We start from the raw sequence: 24,863 nt of genomic DNA, 5'->3' as shown, positions 1-24,863 counted from the left end.
GTGAGATAGGATAGGTACTTCAAAGGACTCCTAAACTTTGGATGTTGGAGTGTCCAAAAAGATGTGCATAAATTATGCATTGCTGTACAGCATACCCACTTAAATATTAAATAAAATTCTATAGATATTATTTAGATATTCTTTATTAAATTATTTGGGCAACTTAAGCAACATTTACTTACTACTTAGCTTTGGTGTATGGCCAGCTTCCCCCCATCAATCACCCAACAACCTGCTCAATTTCCGAAGCCTACTTTTCCGGGACTCCTTGTCAGCTGTCGCTGTGAAATGTAGACACTGTGTTTGCTTATTAAGTTCAATTTCCGACACACAAGCTGCATATCTAATGAGAATCAGAGGCCGATCCGCATAGAGTGGCACTCCATCCAATTTCACACAGTATTTGGCAGGCTGCCACTTGATTGTTCTCACGTCGACCGATATTTGGGTCAAAGTGCAAATTAGCATAAGTGATGCCTGCCGAAAGTCTCCCATGCCTGGGGCATGCCTGCCAATAGCCAAAGATTTAATTCGAACTAAAAATAGCAGCTCGTGTTGCCCCGAAAAGGACTCTTGAAAATTTCATTAAATTTTCCCCCTGCATTTCTTATATGAAAAAATTAAATTACGGGAAGAGTGCCATTAAGAGGCGGCACAAACAACAAAGATAACGAGCGGGAAACATGAGCAATAAAAATACACAATAAAAAATGAGAACAAGCGTATAAAAATATGCAGGGGAAGTGCCGTACCCATGATGAGATGGCAAAGGTAAACAAGATACAAGTAAATATTGACATGGCAGTCGGCAGTCATATAGGCAGGGAATGTAATGGAAATAAAAATGAAAATGATGCGGGGCTTCTCCCTTTCCATCATATTTCAAGCACCGGGTGAAGGCCGCCACTAAAAGACAGTCGAAAAGTCGACAAAGTAGGCCGCAAGTGCAGATTGTTCCTCAAGTTGCCGCGTTGAGTTGTGCCCTCAATTTTTTCTCACCCTCATGTGTGACGAAGCCAGAAAGGAGATTAATTATTTTGACACTGTTTACAAACAGCGGTCTGTGTGTTTTTCAACTGTAAGTATACTTAATTTCGTAGGTTGTTGTAAGAACAACAAAGTATTATAAAATATTTAACCAAGAAGGGCGAATTTTGCAACATAAATAGAATTATGATGTTATAAAACATATACATGGTGGAAGAGGGCTAAATCAATCTATGTATAAATTTATTTGGTCAGTATTTAGATTAAATATAGATATAATTTTTAAAAATAGAATTTTAAAAAATTAATAATGTATTTAACAATTTACTTTATAAACATTTAAAAATATATTTTTAAGATTGTAATTTTAAGTGCTGAAAAACTATATTTTTCTTAAACATCTTTTTCGTATATATTTTACAACACTGTATTACAACATTCTTGATTTTTATATATTTAACAACACTGTATTGCAAATTCTTTGATTGGTAGATTATTGAAGCAGTAAAATACTTTTAATTTTAATTCTGAAACTAAAAAACAATGAGATGGATAGAAAATATATAAAAAATACAATAAAATCAAGTGATTTTTTTTTAAATAGAGAGTACTTTCCACCACTGAAATCAATCAAATAAAATCAACAGAGTGGCAACAAGTGACCGCTTCTTGGATCCCCTTCCTGGCCTTGAATTTTCATGCCCGGCGCGTGCAGCAAATTAACACGCCCCCTTCTCATAAAGAGTCCCCAAGCCGCTGAATAAAATGGGGAAAGAGGCGTGGTAATACCGAGAAAGTCGGAGGCTCAAGACCCCAACTCCCTGCGAGAAGTTAATGCCGCGTGGCCTGTTAAAAGGAAGCCCGCATTCGATTCCCTCCATGAAATCCGTGCGTTACCTTGAGGGTGCCATAAAGCGAGCAACTCGAGACTCCACCGCAGAAACGAATGTAAAAATTATTTCCGTTTATTATTAATAAGCAGAAAGGAACTTTCACCATCACACACACTCCCACACTCCCCTATGGAGATGAAACTTAAACCAAGAGATTGGGGCGGAAAACCCGCATTGAAATAGCCAAGAAAATGCTAAAAATATTCACCCCAAGACAAGGCACTTAATTAAATGCTTAAAAATAGCTATTCTCAGGGTCGGAAGAGAAATCTGCTGGGATGGCATGGGATATTAAAGGCGGTCGACCGCAGAGGAGGCGATGGAGGAAACTATTCCTGAATGCTGTCGAAATGATTACGTGACTGCTGGAAATGCTCGCTTTATTGTTACGAGCATTTGCAATTTCAACTGGCGAACTGGGAAATGGGAAATTCAAAGAGCGGCCACCGCCTCGTATGAGCAACAATCACAGCTGTAAAAATCACACATACGCCCCCTAGTCCTCATCGTCATCGTCATCGTCGTCGTCGTCGTCCCACAATTGGTTGCGTATCTTTTTATCTCACTTTAATGCCCCCACATTTGTCGACTGTCAGCGAGAATTAGGTCAAAGGATATTTTTAGCCAGCCAGACTAGTGAGCATGCCAATCTCCGACATGGCCTGGGCTGCCAAAATATTTAGATTCCGAATTTCTGACATTTTTCATCAACTTTTGCGGTCACGTCACGTCGGTGGAGCCTAAGTGATTGAGTGTGAGCCACAGCAAATCAGCAGGAACAGGGCGTGCGTGACTGGGGCTACCGTTTTGGAGGGCCATTAAATTGGCTTGGGGTGGAAACAATGGCCACCTCCCCAGAGATTTCCCATTTAATATGCCTGCTAATTTCGTTAATTTCATTTGCCAAACAGCTGGATTTTTACGATAATTGTTTGGTTTCAATTTCCCCAGCGGCAAGCCGCTATTAATTTGAAATCTGTCGCTCAGCCACAAATCAATCAATGCGAAATGCGAACCCCTTACCGATCCGATGTCAAATCAAACTGTCAGTGTGATGCGCTTTTGGAGCCGAGTTATTCGATATTTATTGTCTGCCCGTTCGCCTGGAATCGTATTAATCAAAATGCCTGCAGACATCCTCAGACTTCAGAACTCAGGCTTTAGACTCATTATAAATTCAGTATGAATCCCCTCGTCAAGATGTACAGCCTCTTGACAACCGAATGCGAGTGGTGGTTGCGCTGCCAACTGAGATATCTTGATGGCAATTCAATCGTTGACCTACTTTCTTGGACACAAGATTCGATGCTAGGGCCATTATAGGAGGTTCACCCGTGCGTTGGGGATTCGCCAGACTCGCCTAATTGCAGATTCCACATAATCATCATGCCATTGATTTGCTGCTATTTTTGGCCAACTTTTTTATGGCAAAACTTTCGGATTGGTGTCACCAGAAGATGAAGATACAAATATACGAGGGCGTAAGTTCGGTTGCTGTGGATACGATAATTGCGAATGGCTAAATGCTAGAGTTGGTAGGGAAATGGTGATATTATGAAATGAAAGATGGCCATTGGTTAGAAAGTAATCCGAAGACATAAAAATACTTCCATTTTGGTGTAAATTATTTCACTTTTATTGAACTCTCTTTGCTGTGTGGCATGGGCCTTTCAGATGATTACAATTCTTTGCTGCTCTGTTTGCTGCTTAGGTAAATAGTTATTAATAAGTATATGCTGCTGTATATATGTGTATAATAATGGTGATATTGTTTTGTATAATCCATCAACTCTTATTGCTTTGGCTTGGGATTCAATGCGTTCGCATCCAAATATATATATAGTTAGGCCTTGGTTTGCTTTCCATTTAATATGCTTCTCTATAAACTGTAAATGTGTATAACTGCTAAAGTAATGTATATGTTGAGTACTCTTAAGTCAGTTTCGCGGCTTCCTTAGACTTGCTATATAATATCTACTTCTGAACTCTACTTACTGAAGTGCTGGGCATATTATATCTTTGGAGTGTGTTAATTCTTGTTGGCAAATTATTATTTTATTTATACGAATAAAAGTCTTAAAGTAAATAATTAGTGATTCCTAGGAGAGTTCTTTTTTTGGCTGATTCAGTTAGGACTGCGGAACATAGATAAATGCCAGACAAATTTTGATCCCATTTAACGTTTAAAAAGGAAATTTACCTAAACTTAGCATATCGTACTTCTTAAGTGATTTCTCTTGGAACCAATGTTGTTTACGTGAATCTCTGTGTTTGCTTTGACTTTTTGATAAAGGCACGAATTGTATAAGAATCTATACAAAAAGGAAATCTATTGTGACTCTTCCAATCGATTCAATCAAGCTTCCTAATTTCTTCTCAATTTTTACTTGCGTTTACAGTCTTTGGTATGCGTGTGGAATGATCTTGATCTAGCATCAAAGCGGTGACAAATGTGTGTATATAGGCTCTATATCTGACGAATTCTACGCATCTACGATTAAATTAGTATATATTAAGTGCAAAAGTTATTCAAATGTTTATAAAACTTTTATCAATTAAGTTGGTTAGTTTTTTTCCAATTCTGCCGATGTTTTTTCTAAAGACTTTCGGATACGATGGAGTCGGAAGGGAAGGGGTTGTCGGGGTGGTCAGGGACAGGGTTTCGATTGTTGTATCACAGATTTTGAAATGAATTTCAGGGATTGGGATGGGGAGGGTTGAGTGGAAGATGATGTTTCCAATAGAAGTGCCTTACTTAATGGTTCTTAGGGATCTTAAAGTATTAATATCTGGAAGGGTACTTTACCTGAACTAAATTTAAAAAGTAATTTAAAACCTTAGGTAGCTATGCTTGCAAATTGGGAATAGTGTTGTTTTGGTTAAAACTAAGTTACCTTTTTATATTAGATTTGGTTAAAGCTAACTTTACATATGTAAACTAATAATAATACATTTAAAAGGATTAGATTTTCTAATTTTCATAAAAACAAATAAAATTAAAAAAAAGGGAATTAAAAAAATTCATTGAACTAAAAAATAATTTGTTTTATAAACGTATTTTTAGATAACCTCTTACTTAAAGGACAAGGATGATTGCTTTACTAGCTGATTAGTGGTTCCTGATACTCTCTCTCTTTCTGAATCTCCTCTCTTTTCATTGCCTTATTATCCTGGTTATCCCTTCTGATTGGCACCTGAGTAGTGCGTCCTTAGCGCCGTGCATACTGACAGCAGACGGAGCTGCGTGGCACCCGCTGCGTCGGCAGACCGGACATGCCCTTGAGATATGTGTAGGAGACGGGCTGCCGCAGGATCCTCTGTGGCGGCGGCTTCACCTTGCCTTTGGCCACTGAACTGCAGGACGATGAGGATGACTTGCCCATAGCATGATGTTGATGGTGGTGCTGCTGCAGATGCTGCTGCTGCTGTCTGTGGAGCTCCACATTTGAGGCGGACTTGAGAGCCGACTTGAGGGGCAGTGGCGCTGCAGGCTGACCGCTGGCCATCGATGGAGGATGGGCGGCCGGCGGCGGAGGTGAGGGACCGCTGCAGGACAGGGAACGCGAGGTGAGCGAAAGGCTCTCGAAGGCGCGGCGCAGCGAGGATGTGGAGCGTCGATGGAGGCGCGAGAAACTGGCCCGGCTGATGGGTTTTCTCTTCGATTGCTGTTGCACCTGCTCCTGCTGCTGCTGCAGTTGCTCCTGCTGCTCCTCGATGTCCAGGGTGCTGCTCGTCTCGCTGGAGGCACACGACATGGACATGAGTTCCAGTCGCGACTGGTGGGCCACGCTGAGGCCACGCCCCGAGGAGCACGAGTCGGTCGATGAACTGTGCGCGTCCTCCTCCTGGAGCGTGACCCCGGCCACTCCCCCCGTGCCACCGCCTGCTCCGCCGCCTCCACTTGTCGATGTTGCAACGCTGGCTGCGTCATCCGACGACGACTGAACTAGGTCATCCTGCGACCTCAGGCCGAAGCGGCGGCTCAGCTGCCGAAAGAAGCCCAGATTGCGTTCGTAGCGCGGCGTTGGCGAGACGCTGAGGCTGCCGCCCGGCGAGGGGGTGCCGTTGCCCGTGGTGTTGTTGTAGCCCACGTCCAGCTTGTTGTTGTTGTTGTTCAGGCTGCCATCGCTGGCGGTCTTGTGTTGCGGCTGCTGCTCATCGGCGAAGCAGACATGTGGAGTGCCCATCTTTTGTTCTTCCTAGGGAGATCTACCTCATCAAAGGCCAACGCGGCGTATGAGTAATTTCCTTATTAGCCAACAGCTGCCAGCCGTGCGTATGCGTAATTTCCTTATTAGCGCTGCAGTCACTTAATTCCTTGCTTCCTTTTTCCTTGGCCAAATGCACTTCCGCTTCCGGTGGAATTGCTCTCCACTTCCTTTGTTATCCTGCCGGTGTCTTTGTCCACTGTTTACCTTTGCCTGTCTTGTTTTTTGTTGCTTTTCCAGCGAGAGCGAGAGAGAACCGACTGGGCACGTTGTCCTGCCGCTTGTGAGTCGGCAAATCGGAAGCCGCTCGCTTTTATAGCCTCGCCCGGCACTCTGCAAAGAGGTCCTTTGCGAGAGAGAGAGCGGCAAACAGAGAGTCTCTAGTTTCTGCAAGGCAGCTGCTCCTGCTCCTGGCCACATCCTTTGTCGCCGCATTGTTGCCTAATATTAAAACGGGAAGCGAGTTCTGTTTACCGCCGTTGGTTTGTTTTGTTTTTTGTTTGCACTCTGCCCCGGGAGCTTGCGCCGCTGGCCACCAGGTGGTGTCAATGCACGGGGTCGAGGCTTGGGTTCCAGCAGCTTCTAGGTGGTCACATACCTGGTATTCTCAGGGGGTATAGTGCACTGGAGTTACCGGAGAACTACGGCTTACTTGCATATAATATAAAAAATCCCAAAAGATATACCTGACCATTTGATTTATTTAAAAATATATATTTTTGGATTGAATGGATAGATAAGTTTTATAAAAATCGTTGGGATCCCACTTTTATTATAATTTTAAAGATCTTGCTATCTTGGTTTTATTAAACAACTTTAACAAATCTTACATTATTTTTCCTAAGTCTAAAATTTCTTTTAAATTTCATATTGGGTGGCCAAAAGTATGCAGTAAAAAATAATAGCTGAGTATCTCAATGAAATCTTTTCACTTCTGGGCTAAGATATATTGTTGCATACTTTCGTACACAAAAAAAATTTTAGTACAATTTTATCTTATCAAAAGTAAGCAATAAATAACGGTTATTCGTTTTTCTCAATGAATTCATTGTAATTATAAGCTTCATACTTTTAGATGCCTTAAAAAATTTTTAAAGATAAGAACAAACTTTATTATTTTCCTTTACTTAACAAAACCACTTCTTTCCCTTTTCCTTAAGCTATAGTAAAACGAGGTAATACCTGCCAAGACGGATTATAAGGCATCTGTTATTCGAGACAGAATTCAAAGGAATTCGGCATAGTCCGTATACTCCCTTTAATTGTTTTCCTTTCTCTCCCCACAGAGCCATCAATTATTAATCAGCTAGACGTTTTCATTTCACTTTGTTCCGTTTGACTTTCTTGGTTGATTCAATTTGCTATTGCCGAAAATAGAACCGAGGGGCTTGGTGGTGCCTATTTTTGAGGGCCCTGCGCCTGATTTGCCTTAAAATATCCTTGACGATGACAGTTTTCAAGGACTCTAGGCGGCGCACTTAAGAATCCAAGAGGCTTTTGGGCCAGGCAATATTTTATCAAAATTTCACCTTACTTCAGTCGAGGGTCAAAAATAGATTCGGCCTGCTCTTATTCTTGCTGTTGCTGCCTTTGATTTAATTGCGCCCGAAATTGATTTTAATGCGCTATAAATAAAGGCGAATGCCAATTTTGTGTGAACGCATTTTAAGACAGGCTAAGTCGGCGGCGGCCTAATGAAGTCCTTTGTTTTGACTTTAGGGCGATAAAATGGTTGGGGTGTAAAAATCCAGGAGTTGGGGAGCATTAAAAGCCAGGAATCAGGAGGTGTCGACAACGATGGGATTTTCCCACTCCCCTCGGAAGAGCCATGAACATCTAATTAGAGGCGCAATTGTTGACATCGACTGACGTCAGAGCGGGCAGTGATTTTGTTTTGGCCAAAGTGACACAACTCGGAATTTAATTTTGGCAGATGGGTCGACAGTTTGGCTTCCATTGTTACAAAGCGCTTGTCGCAGCCATTTAGCGGCGCATTAACTCATTTCGGCTTAATCAGCTTAGTCAACAGATTAATGAATAAGCTTCACTGTTTTCCTGTCGGCGATTGACCCCAAATTTTCAGTAAACTTTGGATTTTAAATATATTATTAAGGCATTAAATGGATTGGCAAGAAAACAATTAGAGGGTCAGGAAATACGAAATTATATATTTTGTTCTGGGAGTTAAATTCAAAAAAGAAGAAAATAAAAAATAGATTTCAATTTTGACTTTTTTAGATAATATGGTATATATATATATTGCAAGCCAAAAAAATAAAATGCAGCAGCAAAAAAAAGTAAAATAAAGCCAGAATTTGAATAACTCATTAAATTACGGAAAAAAACATTTCAAAAATGTTTTATTCAAGTTCCAAGAACAGATATTTCCTCTTGGTTAGTTGATTATTTTATTGCTATGCGAAATTCCCATTCTGCAGGATTCTCGGAACGGGTGCATGGTTTATTTTTCTCTGATTGTCTTCCATCGAATAACCCGAAGCACAACCCAAAACCATATCCCCATCCAGTTCCAGGAAGATATTTATTAAAACGCAGTTGTCTGGCCAATATAAACAATTCATTTAAATATATGAAATGTATTTTCTAACTGCGTCATAAAACTATTCAAAAGAAACGGGGATTTTGTCTTCCCATGTTTACAGGAGTTGGGGTTAAAGGCTTTTGTTTGCTCGCAGATAAATCATGAATTTTAATTTGATTTTTTAGGACCAAACTATGCCAAGGATAGCCTACCCCTTGGGCACGGGGCTTGTTTGTTATGGGCTGGCTATGCTAGAAAGAAGGGATCAAAGATACAATGACCTCGAGGCGACTGCTTGGGCCTGGACCAGCGCCGTGCCATGTCCTTGGCGCGGAGAACCTTAATAATTGAGGTGTCATCAAATTTTAAACGCTTTCGCTTGTCACGCCCGCCAAGTGCAGCGGTAACGATTAACGTCACACGGACATGATATGGCCCAGTCAAAACTATAAGGTCGAGTCCTTCGGCGACTTGATTTTGAGGACTTTGCCTACATCATCGGCAGCGCCAAAGTCCTCTCTGTTCCCAGGGAACAGTGCTCCTCCGCAGACTGTTACCCAAACAAAAGGAGGCCATGTGCTCTGCCTCTCTCGCAGGACATGCTGCTCTGGCGGCGAGAGCTTTTGCCTACGTTAACGGTGTCCTTAGCTTTCGCTAAACCGTTACGAATCGAAGCTCCTTGGGAAGTGCAACTCGGTTCATCCCCTTGGTCCTCCCTTCACCTTGAATGCGATTAAAGTCAGGTTTTTCCATTTTCTTTTTTTATAGTCATGTATATTTTATTTTATTGACAACTAGACTTAGGACTTAGGTTATCTCTGTTCATTTAGGATCTAAAAATATATAGGCTCTAAACATTTCTGCTAGGTTTTCTTTATCAGCTACTACACCATTTACGTTTCATCATGATATCTCATTGTTTAGAATAATTGGTTTTGTTTTTTAAAAAAGTTTCGATTTACTGGAATGTGAATTATTGTAAACTGTTCCTCTATTAGTGTGTTCTTAAAGAATTAAGTTTCTTCTTTGGTTGTATAAATTCGTAAAATTTTGTTTTCGTTTTTAGAAGTCATTGAAATCAGTGCAAAGTATATTTTAAACTAGTTCAAAAGTGCAAAAATCTTTTGGTTACGAAAAGTATACTCAAACGGTTCAACTGAAGGGTCTCCAGAATTGTGGTTTTAAGAGCTACTTTCGAAAGATATGTGAGGGTCTGCTAAATAACATTTTGTTTTACTTTAAGCTAAATTTCATTTATTTTCGTTTGTAAACTGAAAGTCCCTAAATTAGCCGAAGACAATTAGATCATCTAAGGTGTATATCGTAGCACATATATAGATAGGTTTTTGATTCTCGGGGCTTCGCGGCTTTAGGTACACTTATTGGGCCCAGCTGTGACACATTTATAAAATATGCTCGCTGCTTCTTGTGGCAAACCCCCCATTATATTCCCTCTTCTCTCTACTCAAATCTCGGTTTTTTCAGGCACTACTCGTACATCACTAGAAATTCCTAAGTATATTGTTCAAGACCCCCAACCAGCTCTCCCTCTTCCTTATTGGTAATATTATTTTTGACTTCTCCTCTGGCTTAGTACATATGCTGCAGGGTGTAGGGATAGCAGACCGCATAGCTGGGCACTCGGGAGTAGAGCCCCGACATGCCCTTCATGGAGACGTATTGGACTGGTGGCCGCAGGATGCTCTGCTGCTTCTTCTCCTTCTTGGAGGCTGGGGCGCCGGAGGAGGACTTGGAGCTGGAGCCGGAGTGGCTGCTACTGCTGCTGCTGTTCGAGTTGTTTGGCGACAGGGACTTCTTGGGCTGCCTCAGGGGCGTGCTGCTGCAGGAGAGCGAGCGCATCGAGGCGTTTCCCGTGGGACTGGAGAAGTGCTGCAGCATGCGGCTCACCGACGACGAGATGGAAATCCGGCTGAGATGCAGTCCCGAGGACTTGGCCGATGCCGCCGATGCCGACCGTGGCTTGCTGTTCTCGTTCTCATCGTGGCCCAGCTCCACCTCGTCCTCCGCCTCGTTGCTGCTGCCCTCCTCGCTGGTGTCCTCCTCGAAATGCAGCTGCGGATGCAGTTGCTCCATGGCGCTGCCAGGTCTGTAGACGGCCTCCACATAGATGTGTCCCTGCTGATCGTAGTAATCCAGTCCGGGTGAGTATCTGGAGCAGGCCGAGGCACTGGAGGTCCTGGAAGTGTGCTCCAAGTCCAGGGAGGAGCCATTGATGGGACACTCGTGCTCGTGGCTAGCCCGCTCGTAGCTCAGGCTGAACGAGTCCGTGGAGCTGCTTCTGATGTCGTCCTGGCTGCTATAGACCGTGTCGTTCTGGTGGTTCTGATGGTGGAAGTGCCTGCCCAGGTGCCTGCTGAGCAACTGCAGCAAGCTCCGGGAGCGGGACAGCTTCTTGGGTCCGTTCCGGGGATGGCGATGCAGCTTCTCCTTCTGCTGCTGCTTGCCCAGATCCATGGAGGAACTGGCCGCCGAACTGCCGCTGGAGCTCGACTTGGAGCCATTGTTGGGTGTCAGAGTATCCATGGCGAGAGTTGCGATTTGGTTGTTTTTTTTTACTTAATGTTTCTTTTTCACTTTCTGGCACTGGCACTGTGTTTCAGTTCGAGTTCTGGCTTTTACTTAGTTTTCAGTGATTTTCCAATGGAACTTTTTGTCTGGCTAACGCGAACCGCTGAAGTCTCGATGAAGACTACCAGTGGCAGGCGTTGGGCACCCGCTTTTATACAGCTCCTCAATGCCGCGGCAGCTTCGCGTCCTAACCTTCGCCCCCACGAGGACACTCCCGCAGCTCGGCTGTGGCTTCGGCTGTCCCGATGCGGATTCGCCTGCCATACTGACACACACCCGTCGGAAATCAGTGCCCTGTGCGCCGCCGAGAAGGACGCTACACAGGACTCGACAGCCGCAGGAGCTTGCCACCTCCTCGGAGGAAAAGTAGAGGGAAAACCTGTTGCTCGCCACGGGCTTTTCCACTCAACGTGACTGCTGATGCTTCCCCTTTCAGCCAGGTTAACAAAGCCAGCTAACAACACTTTGGGCGTCGCTGGTTGCACTTTTGAGTTTTTAGCATTGTTGTGCGTGATTGGGAACGTGATCCGTGCACGTCATCCAGCGGAGCGACGAGGTTCCGCAGGAACACTTCCGAAAAATAGTGGGGATTGTAGAAACTAGGAGGAGGTATATAAATCGGAAGATTGTAAGGGAAGAAAAGCCTATCTAAGTAACTGTTTTATGTCAATTAACCCAAACTTTTTTTATTTCTTTTAAATTTCAAATAATGTTTGCTGTTTTAAACTCATAAAGTCTTGGTATCCAATTATTCAATAATATAAATGAAGTTATAGATACATTTTTAAAGTATTACAATGAATAAATATTAAAGCATAGTTTTGGATAGATGTATTAAAAGGTGAAAAATATAAAAGAATAGGGGTAAGTTATAGCTACCTTATTAAAGAAGGCTCTTTATAACAGTATTAAATAAATATTTTAAATATTCCGAATAATAATGGGAAAAATGAAAATGTTATGTTTTTTCATCACTTTATTGATTTATTAAAAATTATAAAAGATTTTATCGTCTAAAGTATTTATAAAGTATTAACTATTAAGTTTTATAAGATTAAAACAGGTACGAGAAAATGGCTCAGTCATCTTATAAAAAATAAAAATATTTAGTCATAAGCAATAGGTTCGTGTGGCCCATTTGATTTCCATATACCATTTGCTCCTTTTATTCCAATAACCTAGACATACTTGGCTTATTTTTCGCTCAGTGCAGCACGCCTAATCCCTTCACTTGGGCAAGTTGGCTGCACACTTTAGTAGTTAACTCGGGTCAAGAAATGGCTAAAATTGCCACATGCAGGTGTCACAACGTGCAAGAGTCGCCTTTCAAACTTAGCCGCATGTGTGCGGAAATCACGAGTCGCCAAGAAGCTGTGAGGATGAGAAATGGGGCCATAGGACCTCCTCTAATCCCTGACAGTGGCTGCAATTATGTGCGCCGCCCAACAGGTTGCATCTCCTCGAGACTCAAGCTGCGTTTGCACGTTTTGCGAACGCATTTCGGTTATGCAGAGCCCCCAGAAGACACAACTGCTATAAATAAATGAGACACCGCCGAGGACATTAGCATAATCGGCAGATCCATAAGGTCGTTGCTTAAAAACTCAGGGTGATTCATTGCAGAGGGAGGAAATGTAGGTTTCCACCAAGAACATTACTTGAATGCAGGAATATTTTAGGTATGCGTGCCTATATCTCTTACAAACTAAGACACCCACATAAAATCACACCGAAAGCTCTGCATAAATCAAAGGGTTTTGTGACAGGAAATCGAAAATCCGGAAAATCAGTCACTGGGTCACCAGAGTTCCCGGGGATATGACACGTTCTATGGAGCGCCCACCTCCCGCAGCACAGTTCACTATATATATCGACCTGACCTGGACTGAAAAATAAGGCTTAGCAGTGCGTGCCGGGGAAAATAGTGAAAAGACTTTTGTGTGATTCTCGGTACTATTTACTCTGGCTTTTGGCTTTTACGCGGTATCAGAGGAGGAACGAGGACAGCGATAGGGCGCCTATTCCGACATCCAGGGCCCCGTAGCGATTGGCATACGGATAGGGGTAGCCATAGGGTCCCGGGTAGTAGCCTGCCCCCTGGTAGGGTCCTCCGTAGTAGTAGGGTCCCGGCTGGGGCGCCACGTAGGGCTGCTGATAGCTGACACCGAAGGAGACCAGCGGCTTGGCCTTGACACAGGTGGTGGTGGCCACCGCCAGGAGCACCGCTAACTGCAACGGGAGAAGGTGAGTCGTGGTCGTAGTTCTTGCCTCCCGCCTCCTGAGGAAGGAGTCCGTGTCGGTATAGGTATCGGGCTGCCTACCCAAAGATAAGTGCGCATTTTCTCGCCAACCTGCAAACTACGCCGTCCCAGAGTCGGTTTCACTTTGAGCTCCTCCCTGCCTTGCAAAAGACCTTTTATAACCCAGGTTGGGGGCCCCGGGACCCAAAGCCTGTTTTAATATCGGGTAAACAACTTGCCGGGGGTCCGTTCCCCGCAGCCCGTTCTAAATTCTGCTCGTTCTTTGCCAGCTGCACACCGAAAAACGGGAGATTTAATATCTTAATGTGAAGTTTGTAAAAAAATCGAAACAAAAATTGGAGTTAAACAAATTAAAGGGGACATTTTCAATTGCCCAAGAAGTTCAGCCTTAAACAAATGTAGAAAAAAAGTTCTTCAAACAAATCCTACTTTCATTAATTGTGTTTTAGTAAATTATATTTATTTATATATTATTTTGAGAAACTATATCACATCTGACTTTAACTATAAAATGGGGGCACTTAAAGTAAGATGTAATATAAACAAGATATGATTTAAGCTTTTTTAGGCTCTTTGCCTATAAGAAGTATATGTTGTGCTTGAAAATAAATTAACCTTTAATATATAAAAACCTTCTTCCAACAAGAATTACTTTCATTAATTATAATTTAAATATTATATATGTTTTAAAACGAAACCATATCATACTTTACCTCTAAAATATGGACTTTTTTAATACATTTTAAATTTTTTTTTTTTTATTTAAATGTGGTTTCATGCGTAAACTATAAAAACTATATTATTAGTGTAGTTATTTTCTCGACAATGTAAGTTTGCTGTTCGCATAGATTTGCCTGCCTGGCTGGCTGGGATTTCTTTAGCCATTAATTGGACATTGTAAAACCTTGAACTTCCCCATGTACCAAGGAATCGGATGCCGATGCTGTTGAAGTTGAGGAGCTCCTGCTCCTCTTTGCAGGAACAGGTTCCGCAGACTGCCCATCCGAGGAGATGATGGGCCACAGAATGCTGTTATTGATGCCACCTTCCCTGGAATTCCGTCCAATCAGGGGTATCTGTTGACCAGATGAGTACTTTCTGATTAGCTTTGCATAATGAACACGAGCCCGATCTAGTTTCGCAATCAGCAATCATTACTGGTTGCTAGACAGCTGGAAAAGCTGTAATTATTTCTCCATTCTGCTTTATTTAAAAGAATATGGAAATCATTTTGGCAGGCAAGGGAAATCAAATAAATGTATTATAATATTTATTATAATATTTAATTACGGGTGTATTTTTTTACAAAATATATATTAGAAGGAATAATTTTTGTTAGAAAAGTTATATCAGTGTAGCCAACCACTATACATGTTTCACAATAAGTTAAATGCCTTTTAAAAAATTATATTTTTTACTGATCGATTTCTATGTATTTTATGAGCTTTTTGTTAATTTTGTTTTGTATTATGATATTTTTTTTTATATGCTTTTTATATTAAATTTTTAAACATAAATAGATTAAAAGAAAAAATGTCAGTAAATATTTTCTAAAAATTTATTGTATCGAATTCTTAATACTTATAGAGTAAGGCAACATTCGTTCACATTCCACGCTCAGCAAATCGCTTTATCGCTTCATTATGAGCCCACAAAAATACCTGGCGAGTGTGAGGCGCCGCCAAGCAATCATAAGTTAATTAATGTGAGCGATTCGATTAGCATTCGGTTTCCGTTCTACGCATTTGCGTATGTCCCATGGGCGGGTTCCATGTGACAGCCCCAGGTCACGTTCCCGGGCTCCTTTCACAGGCTCCGCAAACCACGCACCAAAAGGCAAAATTTGTGGTAGCCGGCTTCCGAGCAGCTTTCCCTGCGGTCACATTGCCGCAGATTCTACGGCTTCTTTAGCGCCCCCGGTGACGTACGACATGTTCCTCGATTTCTTTGCCACTTTGCAGTTTTGTTAAATTTAGACAGGCCTCCTTGTGGAGCAGCAATCACACATAGGTGAATAACTGTGGCCAGGGCCATGCGATGTGGCCCGCCTTTGTCGAGGCTTTATAACTGAACAATAGGAGGCCGAGTTCAACAGACAGCGGGTGACCCAGGTCACTGGGATTTGGGGGAAGTAGGAAAGTTGTTTTCACAGACAGCCCAGAGTACAATAAGGGTTAGCCAGAGTTAAGCCCCTGCGATGAGGAGTGGTCGAACTTTATTCAAATTTCACTTGGCTACAAGTCGCTCGGGGTTGGGTTTGTTGCCCTCCCAATCCAAGAATCCTAGTAGAGATACTCATAGGTCAGGGGCTTGTAGTCGCTGCGATACTGCTGCTGGAAGGAGTTGGGCGTCGCCACGCTGTGGTAGAGATGCGATTCCTCGGCTGCCGGGGCAATCAGACGGGAGTAGGCCAGCGGCAGGACGGGCGAGGTCCTGGCGAAGGTGCCGGGGTAATACCCATAGGTCGGGGTATAGTAGTACACCTCGTGGCCCAGAGCCAGGCCAAGCAAGCAGGCGAAGATAAGCTGAGGTTGTGGGAAAAGAAATTCTTTGAAAAACAGAATCTTAGTAGAATCCCGATCTTACCAGCTTCATGTTCTCTCGTTGCAGTTCTCTGGAGATCACCTATCCAACTGAATGGGTGCTCCTCGCTGTTCCTGGCTTTTATAGCTGCCCATTGGCCAAGGTCAAAGGCATTTGCCTGGCAGGCGGCGAATGAAAGGAGCCCTTAACTCACTTTGAATGGGCCAGTTGCAATTGCAATTGCCAGCGGAACTCGTTCCCTGCCACTCAGCATCAGAATCCAGATGCGAATCGGATGGTCGTGAGTCCGCTGACAGGACGGGGAAACCACAATGCCACTTGGGTCTTGCCACAGAGCATTCTAGGTGCCTCCTCCTGTTCGGCACCAAAAGCCTTCCTTTCACTCGCCATTAAGACAAGAGATTTTAGTTAACTATTTACTACAGGTTAACTGAAATTAAGAATCTTATACATATATTTTTTAATTTTTTATTACATTAAATATTTATTTAACTTTATTTTTAACTCTTTTACTACAAGTTCAGGTTTGAAATTTATACATTCAATTTTAAGGTAATGTATTCTTTAGAGGCTGATTGGTCTCTATCATATTAACAAAATTTTCAATCAAACGAATAGTAAAATTAATTATTATTCTCTATCACTAGAGAGTTGTTAATATAAATAATTGTCAACCATTTAAAATAATACATTAGAAAGTATTAGAAACTATATCATAACTACATTAAATATGAAGTTAGTTTTCTCAACCAATTAATATCTCAAGTTGCTATTGATTTGTTTCCTAAACTGACTTATATTATTTATTTATATCAAAGTCCACTTCAAGTTCTTCCCCAGTGCCATTTTCCTGAGTGTTCCTTCAGCATTTGGTCTGCGTTAAGTCGCAAATGTTCTCATCGCTTTACTTTTGTTTGCTTCCATCAATTTGGCTTGGGCCTTGCTTCTGTACCCGAAATAAACAATTAAGGTCGTCCGGAATTGAGACGCACTTCCGGTGTTTTCCCGCCCCCTTTGGAGAGGCTTTCAAGGTCAGTGTGGGCGCTGGGAAAAGAATTTGGCCAAGTTTCCCTTTGTCTTGATGCGAATGAAAACAAACTCCCACGCCGAAATCAATTAAATGCGTTTATTGTTTATAATTCCGATGATTGTTTTCGTATTTTTTGCGGGTTTGTTTATTTGTTATGCTCACCGAAAATTGCGCAGTTTTCGCTACATTTTTTGGAGCTTTGCGGTGCGAATTTGCCAATATTACAATCGCATTTGTGGTGCAACTTGCAGTGGGTGGGCGGCAACTGAAGTCTGTCACTCACTCACCTGAAATCGGAGCCCTTCGCGTCCGCTAAGATTTCAAAGAGACTTTTAGGGTTTTGAGTAGCGGACCAAGGTCGGGCGACTGCTGGGGCTTCTTGCCTTCTGGGCCGGGTTATATAAACCCGCCTAGCGTTCAACCAGCCATCAAAGCGTCTTTTGGCAGCTGCTCAACGAGTTCCACCCTGAGTTTCCATCCTAAGAAGTTCTTCGGTAATCAAAACCCACTCAAAATGTTCAAGCTGGTAAGGATTTCGCGCCCCGTTCGCCGCCTCAAAGGAGTTAATTAAGTGACCAACTTTTGCCGCCTTTTGCCTACAGTTCGTCTTCCTCGCCTTCTGCCTGGCTTTGAGCTGTGCCGCTCCCGGCCTGCTGCACTCGTCGCCCATCCTGACCCACTCGTACCACAGTCTGCCCTCGGTGCGAGTGATCCACCAGCCCATCTGGACGTCCTCGCACAGCGTTGTGCATCCCATCGGCGGCTTGGGGGGCTATGGCCATGGTCATGGACATGGCTACGGCTGGCTCTAGGATCTGGGTGGAGCCGTCTCACAAATAGGCGTCCTCGAGCTGCCGACAGAGCCCCTGTCGCCCCAGGTTATTCCTTGGAGTCTAGCCATTTTTTGATGGACATGCCTCGAATAAATATCTGAAATTGGTCTGAAAGTTATGTGTCATAACATGTTTCTTTTGGGAGAAGGGGTTAGACCCTTCTAAGGGGTATTTAAGCTCCTGTTGTTGTCTAACTTTGACTTAGTAATCGTTCGGAGTCACAAGAGATATGTTGTCCGTAAGTACACTTAGGAAAAGTTCAAACTTTTAGAAAATTAAATGTTTCCTCTGAATAATCTAATATTTTTAAAGAAGTTTACAAAAAGTATTCCTTTTAAATGGGTATGCTGTGTTTTTTTTCCTAACAGTTTATTGTCATTTGGTTATTATCAATGAATGTGAAATGGTGCCAGCCGATGTATTTCCTTCTACCAACTACGGTTGGTACCCGAAGTTTGGACTTGAGAGAGGAAACATTTTACCAGGAACCAATAGAAGCCACTCCATTCATGGATGACCCCGCCAAGCTATTCGCACCCAATGATTTTTTCGGAGAATTCAACAAGTTCGTCAACGGCGTCCAGCAGTTCGTGCAGCATCCGCCGACTTCACTGTACAGTGCGTTCAACCAACTGCAGAGCAATGCCAAGAAGAACCACCAGAAACAGAAGCCCGTGAAAAACAAGGTGGTTCTTGACCCCTTCGGCCAAATTTCATTCACCCTGGGCTGGTCGGCCAACCTGCAGGTGTTCAATAGCATCGGTTTCAGCAAGAACCGGAGTCTGGTCAATTACAATGCATGGGCCAATTAAGGGTTAACAAACCGCTGGGCCAAAGCAATAACTAAAAGCTAACATACTTCTGGGCTGCTGCATGTCATTTAAGTTGGAATTAAGCGGAATTTTATATAATACAAAATAAATGCAAACCGTTTGTACGAATCAGGTCGGTTCTGTTTGTGATTTGCCGCAGATTACGTATACGCCACGGTGTCTAATTTTAAACGGCGCACGTTGCATTGTCTCCGCGCTGTGTGTTGTATCCGCATTTAAATGGCTGCACGCCTGGCAACATGTGGACGGAATAAGAATAATTATGCTCTATTATTATTAGTCTCTGTACCCTATCCCAGTCGCCTTATTGTGCTTAATTTATTTGCGGGCTTACTTATTTTAGATTGGCGTTGTGGGTTTTTATAGAATTAAAGTAGCTGGTTAAGATAAAAGACTTTTTGTTTTGGGCTCGCACTGGACAGCCATTGGATTACGGAAAAATGGAACATGAAAATGGGGTACAATTTTGACCCTCGTGAAAAAGAAAGATTTGAATGTAGATTATCAGAAAATTCAACCACAAATTCATAGAGGTATCCCACATTGAAATCGGGATCCAATTACTTAAGTTATGGAATCTGGAAATCCAGTTTTGGGCTCCCATTCCGAATGCTGTGGAATCACGGAAAAATGGAACATGAAAATGGGGTAGAATTTATATCCCCGTGAAAAAGATAGATTTGAATGTAGATTATCAGAAAATTCAACCACAAATTCATAGAGGTAACCCACATTGAAATCGGGATCCAATTACTCAAGTTATGGAATTTAGAAGTCCAGTTTTGGGCTCCCATTCTGAATGCTGTGGAATTACGGAAAAATGGTACATGAAAATGGGGTAGAATTTATATCCCCGTGAAAAAGATAGATTTGAATGTATATTATCAGAAAATTCAACCACAAATTCATAGAGGTAACCCACATTGAAATCGGGATCCAATTACTCAAGTTATGGAATTTAGAAGTCCAGTTTTGGGCTCCCATTCTGAATGCTGTGGGATTACGGAAAAATCGAACATGAAAATGGGGTAAAATTTTGACCCTCGTGAAAAGAAAGATTTGAATGTAGATTATCAGAAATTTCAACCACAAATTCATAGAGGTATCCCACGCTAAAATCGCGATCCAATTACTTAAGTTATGGAATCTGGAAGTCCAGTTTTGGGCTCCCATTCTGAATGCTGTGGAATTACGGAAAAATGGAACATGAAAATGTGGTAAAATTTTGACCCCCGTGAAAAAGAAAGATTTGAATGTAGAATATTAGAAAATTCATCCACAAATTCATAGAGGTATCCCACGCTAATATCGGGATCGAATTACTTAAGTTATGGAATCTGGAAGTCCTGTCTTGGGCTCCCATTCCAAATGCTGTGGAATTACGGAAAAATGGAACATGAAAATGGGGTAAAATTTTGACCTTCGTGAAAAAGAAAGATTTGAATGTAGAATATTAGAAAATTCAACCACAAATTCATAGAGGTATCCCACGCTAATATCGGGATCGAATTACTTAAGTTATGGAATCTGGAAGTCCTGTCTTGGGCTCCCATTCCAAATGCTGTGGAATTACGGAAAAATGGAACATGAAAATGGGGTAAAATTTTGACCCTTGTGAAAAACAAAAACTTGAATGTAGATTAGCAAAAAATTTAACCAAAAATGCACAGAGGTATGCCACGTTGAAATCGGGATCCAAGTGTGTTTTTTGTTCTTAATCGATTGATGTTAACAATGTTTTTTGACCCAAAACAATCCCTTTACCTCGATTGAAAGACTTATGCGTTCGTTTGTTTGAGAGTTTATTTCAGTTTCATTGCGAGTGTCCATCTGTTATCCTCCGGTGTTGACCATCCTTCCGGGAATCTACTTCTTCAGGAGGAGAGGGGCGGTGTAGGCAGCGGCGTAGGGAGCAGTGTAGGCGGCGGCGTACGGAGCGGCGTAGGAGGCGGTGTAGGCGGCGGTGTAGGGGGCAGCCACATAGGGAGATGCCACGTAGGGAGATGCCACGTAGGAAGACGCCACGTAGGGGGAGGCCACGTAGGGGGCGGAGTAGGCCAGAGGAGCCACGATTCCGGGCTTGGCGGCGACGCAGGCAAACAGAGCGAAGACAACGGCGGCGACGAACTTGAACATCTTGGGAGGATTGGTTTTTTGGTAGTACTTGTCGGATTGAACAAATGCAACTGATGTCTAAAACAGTCCAGAGTCGGGGCTTTTATAGCCCCACATCCGAGTGCCCAGCGACCTTGCAAGGTCTTCGGCCGAAAACTAAAATTATGTTGCTCAGGCCGGTCACGTACTTAGCCACTATACGCAGTTGGCTCCAGCGAACGCATTTAGGTACAAGTGCGAGTACTTTGGTAATTTGCTAATTAAATGGTGGGCCAAGAAAGGTAGGTCCACTCAGCTTAAGTGCCAAGGCTAATTGTGGGTGGTCTGGTGGGGTATAAAACGGCGTGTTCATCCAGCAGTTGTCATCAGTTTCGTTTGCCAGCAAATCAAAACAACCCAATCCTCCAAGATGTTCAAGTTCTTCGCCGTCGCCCTCTTCGCCCTGATTGCCTGCGTGGCTGGCAAGCCCGGAATCGTGGCTCCTCTGGCCTACTCCGCTCCCCTGGTGGCTGCTGCTCCCGCGGCTGCTGTCTACAGCCGGGAATACCACGGAAACTACGCGGCTCCCTACGTGGCATCTCCCTATGTGGCTTCACCCTACGTGGCATCCCCCTACGTGGCGTCTCCCTATGTGGCTTCTCCCTACGTCGCCGCTCCCTACACCGCTCCCCTGCTGCTGAAGAAGTAGGATGGACACCCAAGGCATTACTTGACCCAATAGGAAATCACAAACTGAAAAAGAAAATAATAAAACTACTATAAAAACCGATCCAAAGCTTTTTCTTATGCAATTTTATTTCGGAAATATTTAGTTTCACTTATCTTAAAAAGTTTTTATTAAGGTCTAACCCATTTTAAAATATTCTTGATTTATGTTACACAAAAGTATGAGTTGATTTATCTTATATATTGAGATGTATTTCGGTTACATAATGTTTGAAAGAACGAATTACCATAATCGCTTGTTTTTTCAGAGCTTGTTTTATCAAAACTTTAGGGAATGCAGGAAGTCAGATCTCTGACTGCAAGGTCGCTTCAGATAAGCCCACAAGTATTTTTTTTCTGCCTTGGCTGACACCTTATCAATTTCTCTTCCGCATTTCCCATTTGGCATCTTGTGTGTAAACAAATATTCAGGATTTAAATGAAACAAACGAGTAACGTTTATTTAAAGATCTTTGGAAGTAAACACTTAACTTTACCTGTTTTACTTTACTATTTTTGGTTTTAAGCAGGAATTAAATGTACAACCTAAGATACATTTCTTAACATTTTTTTCTATGTTTACACTTATATATTTTTAGGAAAGTCTTGGTTTTTTGCAATATATTTAAGATATTGAATAGTTTTACAAAATTATAAATTTAACTTTGTTAGAATAGAAAAAAATCGTTTGAGTCATCCGGGGTCTACTGAGAATCTGCACTTTCCAGGGTGAGATTAGCTTCCATTGTGGCATTCGAGCGGAAGACAATGCTGCTTCGGTCGTATCGACCGGATCGCCGATTCTTCAGATACCGGAGGGTTATCAGGGCCACCAGACTTACTAGAACTAGACCGCCCAAAACATAGGCGAAGGTCTGCATAAAAACCAGATGAACACCCAGATTCTCCGAGTGCGAGGATACTATCTCCAGCTGCTTCGACAGGATACGGATCTGCGATTCGAGGCGGGACTCCTCGGCGATGAAAGAGATATTCACGTCCAGCTGGGATCGGCTGATGCAGGAAACGTCTCGGATGTGCGGGGTCTCCTCCAGACTGGAGTCCGGTTCGATGTTCAGCACCACGGACTCGGGCAGCGAGGGCGGAATGAGCAGGTGGTGCAGATAGGAGCAGTTGAAGCGATTTCTGGAAACTCCCAGTTTCATAAGTTGGGGAAAGGCGTCCGAGAACGATCGATTGCCCTGCAGCTCAGTCAACCCATTGCCGTCTATCAGAAACTTCTTCAGATTGGTCAGATACGGCACAAACACGTCCAGATTGAGGCTGGTCAGGTTGTTGAACGACAGATCCAGCTCCTCCAAGAACTTCTGCTTCGAAAACATCCCAAATTTGAGCTCTCGTATACCAGTTCCTCGCAGATTCAGTCCCCTGAGTCGGTTGAGTTGCGAGAAAGTGCTGATGTTTAGCTGGCCTATGGGATTGTCCGAGACATCCAAGTAAAGCAAAAAGGTTATATTTGTGATGTTCGATATGCTGGTCAGTTTATTGGCACTCAAATCCAATGTTTCGATGTGCAAACTTTGGTGCAAAAAGAGCTGCGAAATTTCATTGTGACTGGCGCGAACAAATCGCGTGGCATTGATGGTTAAATTTGTCAGTTTATTGTTATCCAGGTGGAGTTGATGCACAATGTTCTTCTCCGTCAGTTGGAAGTTGTTCAGCTCGTTGTAGGACAAGACCAGATTCTCCAGACTGGCAGCATCGGCAAAAGTATCCGGATGGATGAAAACCAAGCGATTATTGGAGAGGTTCACCTCCTTGATACGTCTCATATTGCGGAAAACCTCCGGTTGAATGCTGGTCAGCAGGTTTCCCTCGAAGGACACCTTCTCCAAGTACTCATTATCCTTGAAAATGTCACTGTGCAGCTCCTTCAACAGATTGCCCGTCAGAAAAATCTGGCTAATGGTCTGCAGGCCACAAAAGGCATTCACACTCAGCGAGGATATCTCATTATAAGACAGATCCAAACGCATGAGCACATTGGCTCCATTGAAAACAGATGTCTGGATGCCGGTCAGGTTGTTGTAGGCCAGATTCAGATAGGTCAGATTGCTGGCCGCACTGAAGGCATTCCTGGTCAGCTCCAAGATATTCGTATTCGAGACGTCCAGGGTCTTGAGATAGGGAAACGTCTCGAAGAGATGGAAGGGCATGTAGAGCAGCGTCGACTCGTAGAACTTCATGAACTTGACCATGTTGCCGGGCGGTATGTGTTTGAACACAATATTCTGACTGTGGGTGACCGTGAAGCCGGTGACCGTGCAAAAGGCCTCGTTCACATCCATAAATCCCATGGAATCGTACTCGTCGCATCGCAGCGGTATATCTCCGCCGTTGGCACTACTTTTTTTTATACATAGGGTAAGGATAAGGATCGTTGCGAGTATCCTGCGCGTTTTATTCATCTTTCCCACGAACCGCTCGCCGTCAATCGACATTGTAAACTGCAGCAATGCAAATTCGCAGACTGCACTCCAGCTTCCACTCAATGGATGTAGTATATATTTGCATTTACATATGTGTGTCTTTACATGACTTTATCTAGCTCCCTTTAAGATTGTCAGGCTCTCCAGCGCTACGAAGATAAAAATTGTCGGTCTGCACTTTGTTTTGCTTTTCGTATACACTCTTGAGAGCATAAGGGATATAGGAAGTTTTCATCCAAGACTTTATTAAAAACATATGACATATTAATGACTTGATTAGGGACCTAAACCATATACTAAAATAAAGAAAACCATTCAGAAATTTATAGAATATATAGAGCTAAGCATGCTGGCTTGACTATCATCGTCTTAAGGCAAATCCCCTTTTAGACCCTCTATCTGTCTGGCTTCTTTCTTCCACCCGAGATAAATAACCACATAGGCCCGCTGGTAAGTTGAGCTTGACTCTTATTAAGAACTGTCTGCTAACTATAGTCGCACTGATAGCATTCGCCCCCTCGAAATCGAATCTCTCCCCCCAGTTTATTGAACTTTCGATGGGGGAATGCGCGCGTAACTGCCGTTCTGGCCAGTGGGCGAGATTGAGCTGTTGCATCAGTGGAGCAGATTAGATTTTCGGCCACCGAGGACCTGGGCTGGCATTGCATAAAGCCGATTGCATTCGCGGGAGGCACACACATATGCCATATGTAACCCTGAAACAATCGCAATCGGATTGGGGCATGCAATTTCATTGATTTCTGGCCAACTCTTGGCACAAGAGGTTACTCATCGGCGATTAGCCGTGTCTGGTGGCATCAGTCGCATCGGTTGGCTACTGGTTACCTTCGCGGTGACATCTTTTATGGGCCC

At 43.0% G+C, this 24,863-nt stretch overlaps 9 protein-coding genes across 9 annotated transcripts; 3 read left to right on the top strand and 6 right to left on the bottom strand.

The window, feature by feature from the left end:
• Positions 1–3,507: 3,507 nt before the first annotated feature.
• On the bottom strand, positions 3,508–6,358 carry LOC108034597 (POU domain, class 6, transcription factor 2). The gene has a single exon (XM_017109530.3). The coding sequence runs from the start codon at positions 6,065–6,067 to the stop codon at positions 5,090–5,092; it is 978 nt and encodes a 325-aa protein (XP_016965019.1). The 5' UTR covers positions 6,068–6,358; the 3' UTR covers positions 3,508–5,089.
• Positions 6,359–9,451: 3,093 nt separating this feature from the next.
• Positions 9,452–11,304, bottom strand: LOC108034696 (uncharacterized). The gene has a single exon (XM_017109636.2). The coding sequence runs from the start codon at positions 11,172–11,174 to the stop codon at positions 10,221–10,223; it is 954 nt and encodes a 317-aa protein (XP_016965125.1). The 5' UTR covers positions 11,175–11,304; the 3' UTR covers positions 9,452–10,220.
• Positions 11,305–13,153: 1,849 nt separating this feature from the next.
• On the bottom strand, positions 13,154–13,633 carry LOC108034770 (uncharacterized). The gene is made up of 2 exons (XM_017109716.3): positions 13,541–13,633; positions 13,154–13,448 (listed from the first exon to the last, which is right to left on the bottom strand). The coding sequence occupies exons 1-2, from the start codon at positions 13,556–13,558 to the stop codon at positions 13,206–13,208; spliced, it is 261 nt and encodes an 86-aa protein (XP_016965205.1). The 5' UTR covers positions 13,559–13,633; the 3' UTR covers positions 13,154–13,205.
• A 2,021-nt stretch (positions 13,634–15,654) lies between these two features.
• On the bottom strand, positions 15,655–16,120 carry LOC108034773 (uncharacterized). Its single transcript, XM_017109719.3, has 2 exons — positions 16,067–16,120; positions 15,655–16,005 (listed from the first exon to the last, which is right to left on the bottom strand). The coding sequence occupies exons 1-2, from the start codon at positions 16,073–16,075 to the stop codon at positions 15,763–15,765; spliced, it is 252 nt and encodes an 83-aa protein (XP_016965208.1). The 5' UTR covers positions 16,076–16,120; the 3' UTR covers positions 15,655–15,762.
• Positions 16,121–17,495: 1,375 nt separating this feature from the next.
• LOC108035031 (uncharacterized) lies at positions 17,496–17,992 on the top strand. Its single transcript, XM_017110376.2, has 2 exons — positions 17,496–17,580; positions 17,657–17,992. The coding sequence occupies exons 1-2, from the start codon at positions 17,569–17,571 to the stop codon at positions 17,864–17,866; spliced, it is 222 nt and encodes a 73-aa protein (XP_016965865.1). The 5' UTR covers positions 17,496–17,568; the 3' UTR covers positions 17,867–17,992.
• Positions 17,993–18,098: 106 nt separating this feature from the next.
• LOC108034421 (uncharacterized) lies at positions 18,099–18,810 on the top strand. The gene is made up of 2 exons (XM_017109306.2): positions 18,099–18,125; positions 18,256–18,810. The coding sequence occupies exons 1-2, from the start codon at positions 18,117–18,119 to the stop codon at positions 18,697–18,699; spliced, it is 453 nt and encodes a 150-aa protein (XP_016964795.1). The 5' UTR covers positions 18,099–18,116; the 3' UTR covers positions 18,700–18,810.
• Positions 18,811–20,505: 1,695 nt separating this feature from the next.
• Positions 20,506–20,905, bottom strand: LOC108035027 (vitelline membrane protein Vm26Ab). Its single transcript, XM_017110371.3, has one exon. The coding sequence runs from the start codon at positions 20,854–20,856 to the stop codon at positions 20,587–20,589; it is 270 nt and encodes an 89-aa protein (XP_016965860.1). The 5' UTR covers positions 20,857–20,905; the 3' UTR covers positions 20,506–20,586.
• Positions 20,906–21,212: 307 nt separating this feature from the next.
• Positions 21,213–21,604, top strand: LOC108035026 (uncharacterized). Its single transcript, XM_017110370.3, has one exon. The coding sequence runs from the start codon at positions 21,245–21,247 to the stop codon at positions 21,521–21,523; it is 279 nt and encodes a 92-aa protein (XP_016965859.1). The 5' UTR covers positions 21,213–21,244; the 3' UTR covers positions 21,524–21,604.
• A 363-nt stretch (positions 21,605–21,967) lies between these two features.
• On the bottom strand, positions 21,968–23,995 carry LOC108035011 (protein artichoke). Its single transcript, XM_017110355.2, has one exon. The coding sequence runs from the start codon at positions 23,967–23,969 to the stop codon at positions 22,245–22,247; it is 1,725 nt and encodes a 574-aa protein (XP_016965844.1). The 5' UTR covers positions 23,970–23,995; the 3' UTR covers positions 21,968–22,244.
• Between the last annotated feature and the right edge of the window lie 868 nt (positions 23,996–24,863).

The sequence above is a fragment of the Drosophila biarmipes genome, chromosome 3L (assembly GCF_025231255.1).
Source record: "Drosophila biarmipes strain raj3 chromosome 3L, RU_DBia_V1.1, whole genome shotgun sequence".
Taxonomy (NCBI): domain Eukaryota; kingdom Metazoa; phylum Arthropoda; class Insecta; order Diptera; family Drosophilidae; genus Drosophila; species Drosophila biarmipes.
The sequence above is the reverse complement of the archived record's forward strand: the minus strand, read 5'-3'. Positions and strand labels throughout refer to the sequence as shown.

Excerpts from the sequence above, each read along its gene's own strand:
- LOC108035027 (XM_017110371.3), bottom strand. The coding sequence starts at position 20,856 with ATGTTCAAGTTCGTCGCCGCCGTTGTCTTCGCTCTGTTTGCCTGCGTC.
- LOC108035026 (XM_017110370.3), top strand. The coding sequence starts at position 21,245 with ATGTTCAAGTTCTTCGCCGTCGCCCTCTTCGCCCTGATTGCCTGCGTG.
- LOC108034597 (XM_017109530.3), bottom strand. The coding sequence starts at position 6,067 with ATGGGCACTCCACATGTCTGCTTCGCCGATGAGCAGCAGCCGCAACAC.
- LOC108035011 (XM_017110355.2), bottom strand. The coding sequence starts at position 23,969 with ATGAATAAAACGCGCAGGATACTCGCAACGATCCTTATCCTTACCCTA.
- LOC108034696 (XM_017109636.2), bottom strand. The coding sequence starts at position 11,174 with ATGGATACTCTGACACCCAACAATGGCTCCAAGTCGAGCTCCAGCGGC.